At 39.4% G+C, this 12676-nt stretch overlaps 1 protein-coding gene across 12 annotated transcripts in view; it reads left to right on the top strand.

The window, feature by feature from the left end:
- MIPOL1 (mirror-image polydactyly 1) overlaps window positions 1-12676 on the top strand; it is a 195513-nt gene that overhangs the window by 161439 nt on the left and 21398 nt on the right. For 11 of the 12 annotated variants that reach the window (XM_054200347.1, XM_054200344.1, XM_054200343.1 and 8 more), the window contains one exon: window positions 7400-7630. In XM_054200347.1, coding sequence (XP_054056322.1) covers window positions 7400-7630 — 231 coding nt within the window. Of the gene's footprint in view, window positions 1-7399; window positions 7631-12676 lie in introns of those variants that run through there. The other variant, XR_008466249.1, reaches the window with a different exon arrangement.

The following is a 12676-nucleotide window of genomic DNA, read 5'->3' as shown; positions in this document are numbered from 1 at the left end:
CACAAGAATCAGTTGACCAGGGCTTAAGCAATCCTTTCTAGTAGTTGTTGTCATCACTGCTGGACTTTAGAACTGCACATGTTTACATTTAATTAGAAAGAACACACAGTTTACATCGCACAGTAGCTATCTGTATCGAATCAGAATTGATTTCCGCTCTCTTTCTCAAAAGACTGTTTCCTTCAGACTAATTAAAAAAAGGCACATAACAAAATGACTCATATAAATTTTAAAGCAAAGTAAACACCATTCCCTGGAGACAAAAATAAAAGTCAACAGCACATAGTCATTACATCGAGCTTGTTTTCAGGTGATTCTGATGCCTGCATTATGATATATATCTGTACTATCAGTTTTATTTTATATAGATGTATATACGGTTGTATATATGAAGTACCCCTTTGCACTGAGCAGACGCTTCACTGACTTTCTAGTTTTCAGGGTCAGGTTTCTTATTTATTTCATCTGAATTGTTGCAGTTTATCTATTACTGGAGGTGATTTACTAGTATTACTACTTTTTGCAGAAGGAGTTTGTTCATTTGAAATAAAATTGTCAGTGTGTGTGTCACTCACATAAAAATGGAAGTCAGAAGCCATTACCCTTACCAGTGAGAAGCTGCAAAGGAAACTAAAGGCGCAAACCAAATTAGCCTTAACTTCATGCGTAATTTCCAACAGAGAAATTTCAATCAGATTTTGTTAGTTATGCAAGGAATTCTAAATTCAAACTACGGTGACAGGAGGCATCATTTAAGGCTCTTAGCAGAAATGTGCCTGACCCTTGAATGTGCACATTCTTTGTCATCGGGAAAGATTTCCGTCATTGGCATTTTGGAGAGTAAGGGTTCAAGACAGCAATTTGCTGTGTACTGTCAGATCCGTGGGAGCTGAAGGGGTTGCAGTCCAGACCAGGCTGGTGGGTAGATGTGTGGAGCTGTAGGAGCTGATCCTGAAACGCCTGCTCAGAAGGCCTGATGTTCATCTGTGCCATAATACTCTGGTTTCCATGTAAGAGACAGTGTTCAGAATGAAGCTCTTGGCAAGGATCATCAAAAAAACCCGAAAAAAAGTAGTACATATTGCGTCTATTTTCTACCTGTTCTAGTTGGTGTACCAGCAGCTCTATTATTTTAGTGCACAACCAGAGTTTCTGCTTTCTTAATTAAGTTTAATTTTGAGGAAAAAGGTGCACTGTTCTTAAAACTGATGTTGCCAAAAACATAACAAAAAATATAAAAAATAAACCGCTATGACCTTTAGGACGAGATCCTCTGTCTCTTTTCCACCAGGTTTGTGTTTCTGCAAATCCCTGACATAGGCAATTTCCCTGCTGGCCCGAAGCCAGAGTCGCTGGCTCTACACCACCCCCGTACACACCCCTTCAGTGATCCATGTCAACCCAGTGGCCTCCAGCAGCAAGCAGAGAGGCACAGGGGCTGCCAGTTCAGCCTGGGGACTGGGAGGGTGAAAACGCCTCTTGTCTTTGAGCCGGCCGTGCCCCTCCTCCCTGCCCGCTGCCCGCAGCCGAGCCAGGATCTGCGCCGCCCCAGACAGGATGCTCCTGCTTCCCGGGGAAAGTGGCCGGGGGTTTGCGATGCACGGTAAAACGTGGGGTTTCTGGCACCATCTTAAACATCCTTTATATTCAAATACTGAGGTCACTCTTGATGACTTGATGCCAGTTCTGTCTTCGATTAATAGATAAGGTTCCCACTGTATTTGCAGTGTTACCTAAACAATCTATTACTGTAGGGAATAACTACAGTATCACAAATACTAAGTTTAAGTTATTTTCTTAACTAAAGCCATTGGCAAATATTTAAGAATGGCCAAAGCATATGAATGGGCAATAAAGAACAGATACAAGATAGCAAAATTCTTTCTTGTAACTTCTAGCATGATAAACACCATACAAAATAAAATTATTTTTAAACTTTCAGATTAATTTTATTTAGTTAGAAGCAAGCCTTCAGGGCTGGATAATTGCACTCTATGAATGCTTAGGCTAGAATATGCTAATACAGCCAATTCCCTGTCAAAACACGACAGGAACATTTTAAGGCAAGCTCGGTTCTAGGAATAAAATGCAGTCTAGTGAAACTGTGAAGAGTATCCACAATAGTTGCTGTTGTATTGAAAACACAGTCCCCTGATTCATGGAAGAAATCTGAGAGCCTGTGAATCTGTGTCTTGCAATTAATACAGGTACATTGCGGAACCGTGAAGATGGGTAATTAATGTTAACATGCATCAAGTAATATTCAGGATTAAAGCGTAAAATCTACAGTAGTCTCTTCAGTAAACTCCGATGCACTATATCTGAGAGCTGATTACGTGTGAAAAAAGCTAATGCTAAGTTACCATCTTCCAGACTCTAATTAGTCAGTTAGAGATGACAGAGACCCCAGCTCTAGGTGCATCATGTGCTCAGGAAATCCAGGTGCATTTCTTACCTACAAGCTATTAACTGTGGGTGTGTGGATCTAGCTGGAGAGGATAGTACCACAGCTGGAAAAATCTCCAAAAGGCTTCCTTCTGCTCATCAGTATCATGTATGTTTTGCTCTGTTTCAACCAAACATTATTAATCCAGAAACTATTTTTGTTGGGATCCTGGACCATTTGATGGGGTGGTGAATGTGAGGAATGTTAGGTGGTGCTGGGTGCCGTGAGTGTATCGCTCTCACGTGAGGCTGTGTTATCTGAGCAATTTACCCAGTGGCTGCATGAAATGAACCGGAGACATTTGATTACTGTGCAACTCTGTAAATGGGGGGGTTGTAATGGAGGTATGGTTTCTGATTATTTCTTGTTGAGAACAAGTCCCAGCAGTCCTTCAACTTCAAGAAAGGCTCAGATGATTAAATCACGTTCCATGTCCTTACTACCTCTCCCAAGCTAGTCGTAGGAGAATGGTGTGGGTACTGCAGTGGTCCTGGAGAGGGAAAATGAGGCCCAAAAGAAAACGTGTGTTGCTTGGTGTCATCAGAAGACTGTCTGGGTTTAGTTTTGTCCTAAATTCAGGCTGTGCTGCATCTAACTAAGCTCTTTCGACAATGATGGGTCTCTTTTCAGTAATGAAGCTCAGAGCACCTTGCAAAGGTATTATTGTGATTACTCATTTTTAAAGATGAGGAGACTGATGCCCGAGGAGGAAAAATGTGTTTGCCAGAGGCCTTTAATTTGTGTTTCTTGAAAAATCGAAGTTCTAATATGGATGATAGCCAGTTCAAGCTTTCACTGTAGATAATGAACCTGTGCTTGAATGATCTACTGTCCAGACTGTTTGTACAGATTGCGGGTTTCTCTAGATCATTTCAGGAGAGAAGGCTGAAACTCAACCTACTGCTCACTGTAGATCCATATTCACGTGTAATTGAGCTTGGACAGTATGGACATGCATGATCAGCACTATCTGTCAACCTGTTCTTATCCTCTGTAAAATCCTGAAGTTATATCACCAGCCACCACAGAGAAGAAAATCAGTGGTGTGTTCTGTTCAGCAAGTGTTTATTGTTGGGTTTGGTGAGAGAATATAAAATAAAAAAGATGCCGGAGCCCATCCTAGACTAAGAATGCGTGGGTACACCACGCACTAGAGAGCGACACTCTGTGATGGGCTGTGACAGTGCAACGATCACACTCTGCGTTACGCGCAACGTGCACTACTGTTGTACCATGGTCTGTGGCCTGTGCGCCACAGAGTCTAACACAGCTGCTGTTTTCAGTTAAATTAGTGAGAGAGATTTGGGTGGTTGTACTGAAGAGAAAACACGGTCCTCTTAACTAGTGTAATTGCAGAGGAAGGAAGGCTAGTAAAATATTTGTCTATGGTAGGGCAATGCCATCTAGTCACCAGTCTACCAGCTGTCAGACTCCTGACTCAGATGTAATGCAAACTTGACCATTTTATATCCTCTGCTTTACAGCAAAATGTCAAAGTCCTTCTGAGTCTTATGGGCTTTTTTTAATATCGTCTTATTGCACTTTTTCCTAAGGGTAACTTTGAGGTAGCATTTTCAAGGTATCAATGCTTCCTGGCCCTTGAGTGTACTCAGCAGTATGAAGGGACCCTCTTCAAAGCCACCCTGAGTGCAGGCTGAGGTCTGAGAGGTCTCCAGAACTTGAGTGTCAGAAACATTTGTGGTGAAAACCAAGGTCAGACCTACATGCCTTTGGTTATGTTTATCACTGGGGTGGGGGAGGAGGGAGGGGATGGATAGGGAATGTTTGTTTTTTGCTGGGTTGGTTTTTTTTTTTTTTCCTTTAGGTGGAAGGTTTCTCTGTGTTGTTCAGTAACTGCTTCAGGTGGAAAATCATTTCCCACCTTGCAGCAAAAGTATGCCTGGCAAGGAGAGAAGTGTTATAAGAGCAGTACTTCATACGGTTGATTTTCAGCCAAAGTAAAGTCCCTCTGGGAGCGGTTACAACTGGCGAAATTTTTTAGCAGGCTTGAAGCTGCTCTGACTTTGGGGTCTGAGGAAGCCTCTTGCTATCTCTGCAGGAGCTGCATAAGAGACTTCATCACATGTCACTTTTTCTTCTGCCTGGACACAGTTCAGGTGGGCCATTGAAGCTCTCAGACCCAAGCTGGAGCAAGAAAGGGGCCGTGCTGCCATAGTAAAGCAAAAGGCTTACTATAAAGAACATGTGAACTTCTTAAATCAAGGAACTGTTTGAATGCTTCTGTGACCCATTCTTCAGGCCTAGAACTCCCATTTATTTTTTATTTATAGCATCAATATTCTTTGAACAAATAATCTTGGGGACATTAATGAAGGAATTTCAAATTAATAAGTATCAAAAGGGACTAATTAAAGTATTTTAGCAAAACACATATTGATGGAAATCTGGCAATTGCGTGCTTTTGAAAAAAAAAAGTTTAAAAGATCTGTGAAACATCATGCCTTTATCTGGAGGAATCATACTGGCTACAAAATATACATGTCAGAATCTATTGATCACTCAGATGCAGTCATTATGAGTTAAAACATGTAATAGTGTATTGCGCACTGTATTGTTCATGGACAGTCTGTGAGAAGGAGCCCACTCATAGCCAGAAAGGGCCAGTATTTTAGAATCTAAATAAATTACTATATTTTTTCTGGGAAAAAAAAACCTCTCAACTGCTGTGAACAAGTTAGAATATTTAGGCTATCCTCTTTTTTTTTTTTTTTTTTATCATGGACCCGTATATTCATTGAACAGTTTAGCTTCTCATCTGTCTTTTTCTTTTAATCTTGTGACAGGTGTTTAAGAAGCAGGCAGCAGTGGTATTTCGGTAACCTGCTTTCAGCACTATTTGCATACCTTTGTATTTTTCCATGGTGATCAATGCTCAACCATAATGGAACCGCGGTCAGTAAATTTTACGTGCAACTGTTGAAGTAATTTTATTTTTAATGAGTCTGTTCTAGGGATTTTAATGTCCCTTTATAAATATTTATATTTTCAATATGTCCTCATTTAATTGAAAAGGTTCTTCACATTATTTTCAGACAATCACAGGTAGTAGGCGTAATGACACATCAACACTCTGACCTTTTAGCTTCTGTATTTCTATCAGTTCATCCACATTTTGCTTGTCCATTTATATTATATTTTAGTTTATGTATGATTTTCCTCTGTGGGCTGTCATAACGAAGGGTGTTTTCCATACAAACAACTTCATAAACTGGAAAGGAAGAAAATATGCTATTGCACGCTAGCAGCTGTCATGCAGAGTATGTCTTGAGTATTGCAATCAGTCCGCACTGCTACTAGAAATCCGCACTGAAATAACGTTTGATATTTGCATTGTCGTCAGTCAGAGGGATGGTGTCAAGTCGTGCTCATCAATACAGCAACAGCTTCTGATATTCATGAAGTTGTTTTGAAATTACTTCAATTGTTTATCTAAAAACACTGCTCATTATGATATCCTGTTGCCGTCATTTTTGGTACAAATGTCTTTGATGAATTTCTTCTACTACTCGTGTCATTTTTGACTGGTGTAAAATTCACCAATTAATTATGGCTATGAAGAGATGGGAAGCAATCATTGCTAATTCCACGGAGAGCTTGCTGGTGCAGGCTCCTCCCCTAGTAATCAGCTCTTAATGTGATTTCGACCATTGCACCTTAGTAACTCAAGCAGCTGGCTACCTACTGATTTCTTGGGAAGTAATTCCATAGTCAACAGGCTTTGTTGAGATTTTTTTACCTCATGCACCATCTTCGTCTTTATTCTCCCTTTTTCAATTTCTTCTCATTATTTATAGGTAACCTGTCTGTCTAATACTCCTTCTTTTTGCTTGTTCTTCATAGCTATTGTTAGCTGATCCAGGCATATTTATTTCTTTTAGCTTCATGAATATATTACCTTAAGACCCTGTTCAATTTCATTTTTAATTTCTGACCTCCCTTTGATTTGTCCAGAAATTTCTGGCACACAAGTACAAAGCGCGTAGTATTGTATTCTGGCTTGTACAACAGCGGAGTATTATTTTTGATCTCTATGATTTGGTATCTCTATGAATATACCTGAAAATCATGTATAAAACTGAATGGATTGAATTTCCATCCACGGCACTTCAGTGTGAAACAGATGCTAAAAATGTCTACCCTTTGCCTGAGTGAAGCCAAAAAAGTGGATCAGAAGGGACCTTGCAAGAAATTATGGCAGAGGACACTATAGATATTGAAATGTCCTGTCATAAAACCCTGATGCTGGCAGGTAACCTATCTCTGTCTACTACAGAGAGGCTATTTAAGACACATTATATTCTAGTACAGGTGTTACTAGCTTATTTAAACAAGCATCAAGAAATATTTTAAGTTTCCTCTGACAAAAACGTTGACCAAGGACCTTTAGAATTCTTAGCATGTGCCAATCAGTCATATTTCTAAGTAATCATGCTGATTCAATGGTATTAATTTTTGCATTGTAGCATTTTCATTCCTTTCGTTATGTTGACAAAACTGCAATTTTGCAAATAAACTTCCTGTAGTTGCTGAGTATGCTTGCTAAAAGAGAGTCCTGTGTAACATGAGTTAATAACATATCAGTAACTTACACTGATCAATTCAAATGTAAATCTCACTAACAACTTTTTGCTGCAGCTCAAAGGTGATCAGGAAGATGCTACAGCTGAAAAATACTGCTTTTAAGATTTTGTTGAATAGGTTTTTGATTTTTAAAAATTGTGATAGTTGTTACATGCTTCTAGAGTAGCATTGCGGAGACAGGATGTTCTTTTTGTTCTCTGTCATTTCTGAAATAAAACTTGTTTTGGTATTAGTGCACCTAGATCCATCTATGATCATATTAAAAACATTAATTAAACTGAGTGTAGTATTCTTGCAGCTCAGCCTTAGGCTGAAACTTAATAACATATATGTATGATTTTGTTTTCCCAGCTTATCCAAATCTTTGTCTGAAGGAATGAGTCTGAAGGACCAGCTTAACTGTACTTCTGGTACTTGTGAAGGTGGACCGCAAGGCAGGGAGGGTGTTGTGACCCTTACCTATCGCCAGATTGAAGATCTGGCAGCTCAGCTGCAGCAGGCTCGGTCAGAGCAAAAGGACACAGAGCTGAAGCTTCAGAAAGCCCTGGAGGCTTCGCAGGAGGCCAATGAAAAAGTTCAGAAGTAAGTCACTTGCCTTCTTTCAAGAAAAATCGCAGTCAAAAACCAAATGAAATGTCCCGTTTCTTCTGGTATTTTGTCTGTGATTGAAGGTGGTACTCAGAAAAGTTCCTTTAAAATGATTCCTTCTTTGTTGGCTGTTCAGCTCGTCACTGACTCAGTGTGAAGCCCATCATTTTAAGTTTTATAGTATTACGCAAGTCAGTGTGCCTGTCTTTACTCTTATGGAAACTGCTTTCTACATGTGCAAAGCACAGAGGAAGCGTTTCCATCTCCGGTGCATGGCTTTCACTGTCTTTTTACCCCATGGCAATCCTATGGCAACAGAGTATTTGCATTTATAATTGAATGGTAGAATATTAAGGTTCTCATTTTTGGTCTGTTATGCATCTGGCAAGTTTCATGGCACAGTAAATGCTGAAGGGGTTGTTTAGGGGTGGCTTCAAATGCTCACTGAAACTAACAGGAAGTCTCTGAGTCGGTGAACAGGGATTGGATTCTCTTTCCCATCATAAGATTCCCTGTTAAAAGGTTACTGAACTCCAAAACCTGAAGTTCATCTCTACTGAAGTCCTTATTGTCATGATTGTTATTGCTATCACATAAGCCTTTGAAAGTCTGATTGCTGGGACATAGGCAACCGTGTAGGCAGAGCCTCTTCACGGGCTGGCACTTCTCATCTCTGTGTTATATCACCAGCTGCAAAATAGCCCTCTCACACCCTTCCTAGGTGGTCAGTGCTGAACGGATGCAAATTTTCCTGTCAGTCCATATTTGTCTTCAACTTTAATGTCTGCAGCGTGTTTCCGGAGTAGCCAGATGGCTTATAATATATTGCAAGGACCTAACAAGAGTTCTTCCTGTTTGAAAAAAAAAAAAATACATGCTGAGTTCTCCTATAAAAAAAATAAAGACGACATATTTTTATGGTTTTAATTTATTTTTAACTACATAAAATATAGCTAAGTTTTTTTGGTTTTTTTTTTAAAGAGATGACTGAAAATACATATTTTCAGTCATCTCTTTAAAACCTCCAGTGGTTGTTTGAGAATCATTCAAATCTTTTTTCTGAACTCTTAGATTTATTTGAAACTTCAGCAGGTGCATGCTTGATAAAAATACGCCCATGAAAAATAATTACAGCATGTTAAAGAGAATATTGGCTAAACCTTTCTGTCCGTTGTTTAAAGTTGTTATTTAATTTCATTTTATTTGTAAGCATTTACTAACCATAGATATTCAAGTGAAGACTGGGTTTTGGTTTGTTTGGGGTTTTTTTAGTGAAACAGTCTTGTTTAATCCCATGTAACCAGGGTGGCGAGAGTAGAAGTGCAGCCACAACCTGAATTAAAGTGGCGGTGATGTACTGCTATAGCGAAAAGAATTTACGCAATTTAACATGCAGAGCTACTTGGGAAAATTTTGGTCAGGTTAGTTTTCATTATTGCTGAGATCAGACCACTGAGCCTATAGCAAAATTAAACAATTGGGTGAAGTCTTTTGATGACAATAGCATGCCCTTTTTACCAAGAAACTGTGGAAATGCTCTGTGCGTCTTCCCAGCACCCGGAGTCATCCACCCCCATCTTATAATTCAACCTGCAAACAGATTAAGCAGCTGAGTTTGTGGAAAGTGTGTTTACTTTGAGCTAAGAACCCTTGTGTGACACTATAGAGATTCCTCTGACACCTCTGGGAGAGCTACACAGACAGTTCGTACTCATCAGCAGGGAAACCGGGCTGAGAATTCCCAATTTCTTTGTAACCTCAACCGCTTCATACAAATCAGTGTTTGGCAATTAGGCAGGAACTCATTTGTTAGCTTAGCTTTTTATCTCGGAGATGTAGGATATTCTACATTTCAAAAAGGAACTGACAATTTATAAACCTGTCAGCGGAAAGTCTTCTTGGTATTAATTACAGTAGTATTAATTATTAATGCTGTTTTAAGAGGATGCTTATTGTAATTTAAAATGTGGCACTGTGATTCATAGCCTAAATAGGGTTCCAAAACATCTGTTTTGCTAACTTCTTCTAAATGCTCAAGTAAATTTGAATTCTGACATATGTGGTAAGTATTTTTAGCAGCTATATAAAGTAGTTTCTCAATACTATTCAGTAAAATAGATGAATAATGTAGCAACAGTTAAAAATCAGAAAATAATTATAAGCTTCATTAAGCAATAATATGATTAGAATAATTAAAATAATTTTTGAAAAAGGCTGTACTTCGTATCTTCGTACCACGTAATTTACTGGTGTTCACTATGCCTTTGCTAATCCGTTCTCTGACAACACGAAAGAATTTTTTCGTATTGTTAAAAACTTCGGTGTTTGCATTCAGCATCGTATACAGAGCTTGAAATAGAGATGTAATTTCTCCACGGCACTGCCATCATGTCGGCCACTTGTGTACCCACCTGCAATTGTTGCTTTCTAAATGTGAGATCCAAGTCAGAATAGCGGTCCTGTGTTTTCCGTCAGGACACAAAGCATCTAAAAAATTTCTGGATCTGATCCCACATGAAACAGCAGCTGTGAACCAGAAGGGGGATATATTGGAATCTGCTTATAGACAACTTGGATATAGTAAAATTTTGTTTATACTGAAGTAGGGTGAAATCTCATGTGGGCTCACTGCAGCGTGAGATATAAATTGTGACTGTGTGCTCTTGCCTGTGAAGATGATTTGGGGTCACCATCCCAGCAGGGGTGGTGGTGTGAAACAGAAGCTGTTGGTGCTCAGAGAGTGACCGCACAGATTTAGCAGCATTTCTTTGAATCTATTTTGATTTTGAAACATTAACAACATACACATTGGACTTTTAAGAGAGCACTGTTCTAGTTTATAAAGCAAATACACGTTTTAATGGTGTGGTGTATGTAAATAAAATCATGCATGCACATATGTAACACAGTACATATTTATTCTACAGGAAATTATGATGACCTGCACAATACTTAATATTTTTAACCTATACTCTGCAGAATGGCTATGACCATAATTTTCTATACTTAATTAATGTTTCTAATTTCGTGGCTACAAACAAAGAATTAGGAGAGCGGTGCAGAATTCACCGGGAGTGTTGGCTCAGCGCCACAGGCCCCCTGCAAGTCATTCCTGCCGGAGAAGCCAGGAGCCAGCTGGTGCAGCCCCAACAGGGAAATGGGGCTGACCTGGAGAAGGTGGCTGGAAAAGCCTGTGAATTAATTAATGCCTCTGCCAGCAGAGGAAGCAAGACATTTGAAAACTGTCCTTCCTGCTGGAACCGCTGGGATTGAGGAGTGGCTACTGATGTCAGTGAGATCAGAGGAGGTTATAATGTAATACCAAATCAATATTAGCCAATTATCAGTAAAGGTTGAGGCCTCTTTTGATGTGGTTTCTTTTTCCAGAAAAAGTTCTATTTTTCTGCAAGGCCTTTGCAGCTGGAGTGAATTTTAATGCAATTTGTCTATTGGGGGCTTCTATTTTTTCCTCAGAATTTAAAGAGTCTAGCTCAGTAAAGTGTCGCTCTCTGCGTGTGGGCACAGTCACACTTGCACGCTCACGTAGCTGCGTGAGGTGGCAGCGGAGGGTGCCCACGTAGAATTTCTATGTAATCCTCTAAAACTAAACACAAATCCACAAAGTAATGGTGCAATGCTAAACTGTACAGGTATGAAAATAAGCATAAATGGTGAGAAATATGCTGCTTGGGCACTTTATTGAGGTAGTTCTTACAATGAATAAAGCAAGTATGTAAGTGATGTAAAAGAGAAATTCTTAACTTCATTTTTCCTTAACTGTTTATTAAGACACCTTTTCTTTTGATTTTTTTTTTCTTTTAAGGAGGATGTCAGGAGAGTTACAGATTTCCATAAAATACTTCAGTGTATTGAATACAAAAGAAAACTAAGCAATCTTCTTAATAAGCAGACAGATTTATCAAAGGAAATTACTATCTCTCATAAAATAAACATTACCTGTAGTAGCATTTGCTTTACATCTTAAGGCGTGATTTTTTGGCCGCCTAACTTTCATTGTTACTGGAATACACCCTTTTTTTTAGTAATCCTGGATTTCCCTCCAGCATTTCTGAACATACTTTCTCTGCTTTCACGGTTGTTCACTTAGTTTTGTTCCTTAGCTGATGCTGGTAAATAAGTCCATCGATGACACAACAAAACCAAACAGTTCTCACCAGCATTCAGCATGGTTCAAAAGAGTACGAAAATGTAAAGAAATGAGGAGCAAGGATTTATTAAGTGGTTAGTCCCCCTCTTCTGCCAGTAAATCTAATCTGCCTTCCGAGTGCGGGAGCTGTGTGTGCTTCACATCAACATCCAAGACGTTCTCCAGTGCTGGCTGGAGGGTCTAATCTTTCCCAGAATGATCCGAGCAGTGCAGTTCAAGAACAAGAATGAATATTTGAATAATCACACCACAATGTGAGGTGACCCTCCGACAGGGGACTGACCAGATACACATATGGATTTTGGGAAGACGCTCTGATGCTCTTTTTTAACACAGCTGTGAGAAGAATGTGGCTAAGACCCAGTAGTCTTTCTGGAGTATAGCTGGCAAAGGAAACCATGAGGAGAAGAGAATTTAACACATGGGTGTAAGAGAGTCCGCTTCATTGATGCGATCTGAGGGGAATGTCTAATGACTGGAAGAATCAAACTTGGCAATGAAAACACAAAGCTCTTTTCATCAATTCAAACGCAGGCTCTAAAGCTGCAGATGGTTACCTCCAGCCTTGCCTATTCAGTGCGGGGTTGTATAAAATGGCACTTTGGTGAATACTAATAGATCAAAACAAAGATTTAATAACATAAAGATGTGGTGTTCATTTTTAAATGAGGATACAGGTCAGTGTCTCAGAAAAGACTGAAATAAGTATCTTTATGTATGGGTCTAAAGTCTCTGGAGATTTTTAACTGCAAACATGATATCTTTAGTGTGCAGATTGTATTCAGTACAGCACAGCTACGCAGGGAACAGGCTAAAAGCAAGATTTCTGAATTATTATACTAATTGAGCCTCTTTGCAGCATGCTAATGTTG

The sequence above is a fragment of the Rissa tridactyla genome, chromosome 4 (assembly GCF_028500815.1).
Source record: "Rissa tridactyla isolate bRisTri1 chromosome 4, bRisTri1.patW.cur.20221130, whole genome shotgun sequence".
In the NCBI taxonomy this organism is placed as follows: Eukaryota; Metazoa; Chordata; class Aves; order Charadriiformes; family Laridae; genus Rissa; species Rissa tridactyla.
The sequence above is the reverse complement of the archived record's forward strand: the minus strand, read 5'-3'. Positions and strand labels throughout refer to the sequence as shown.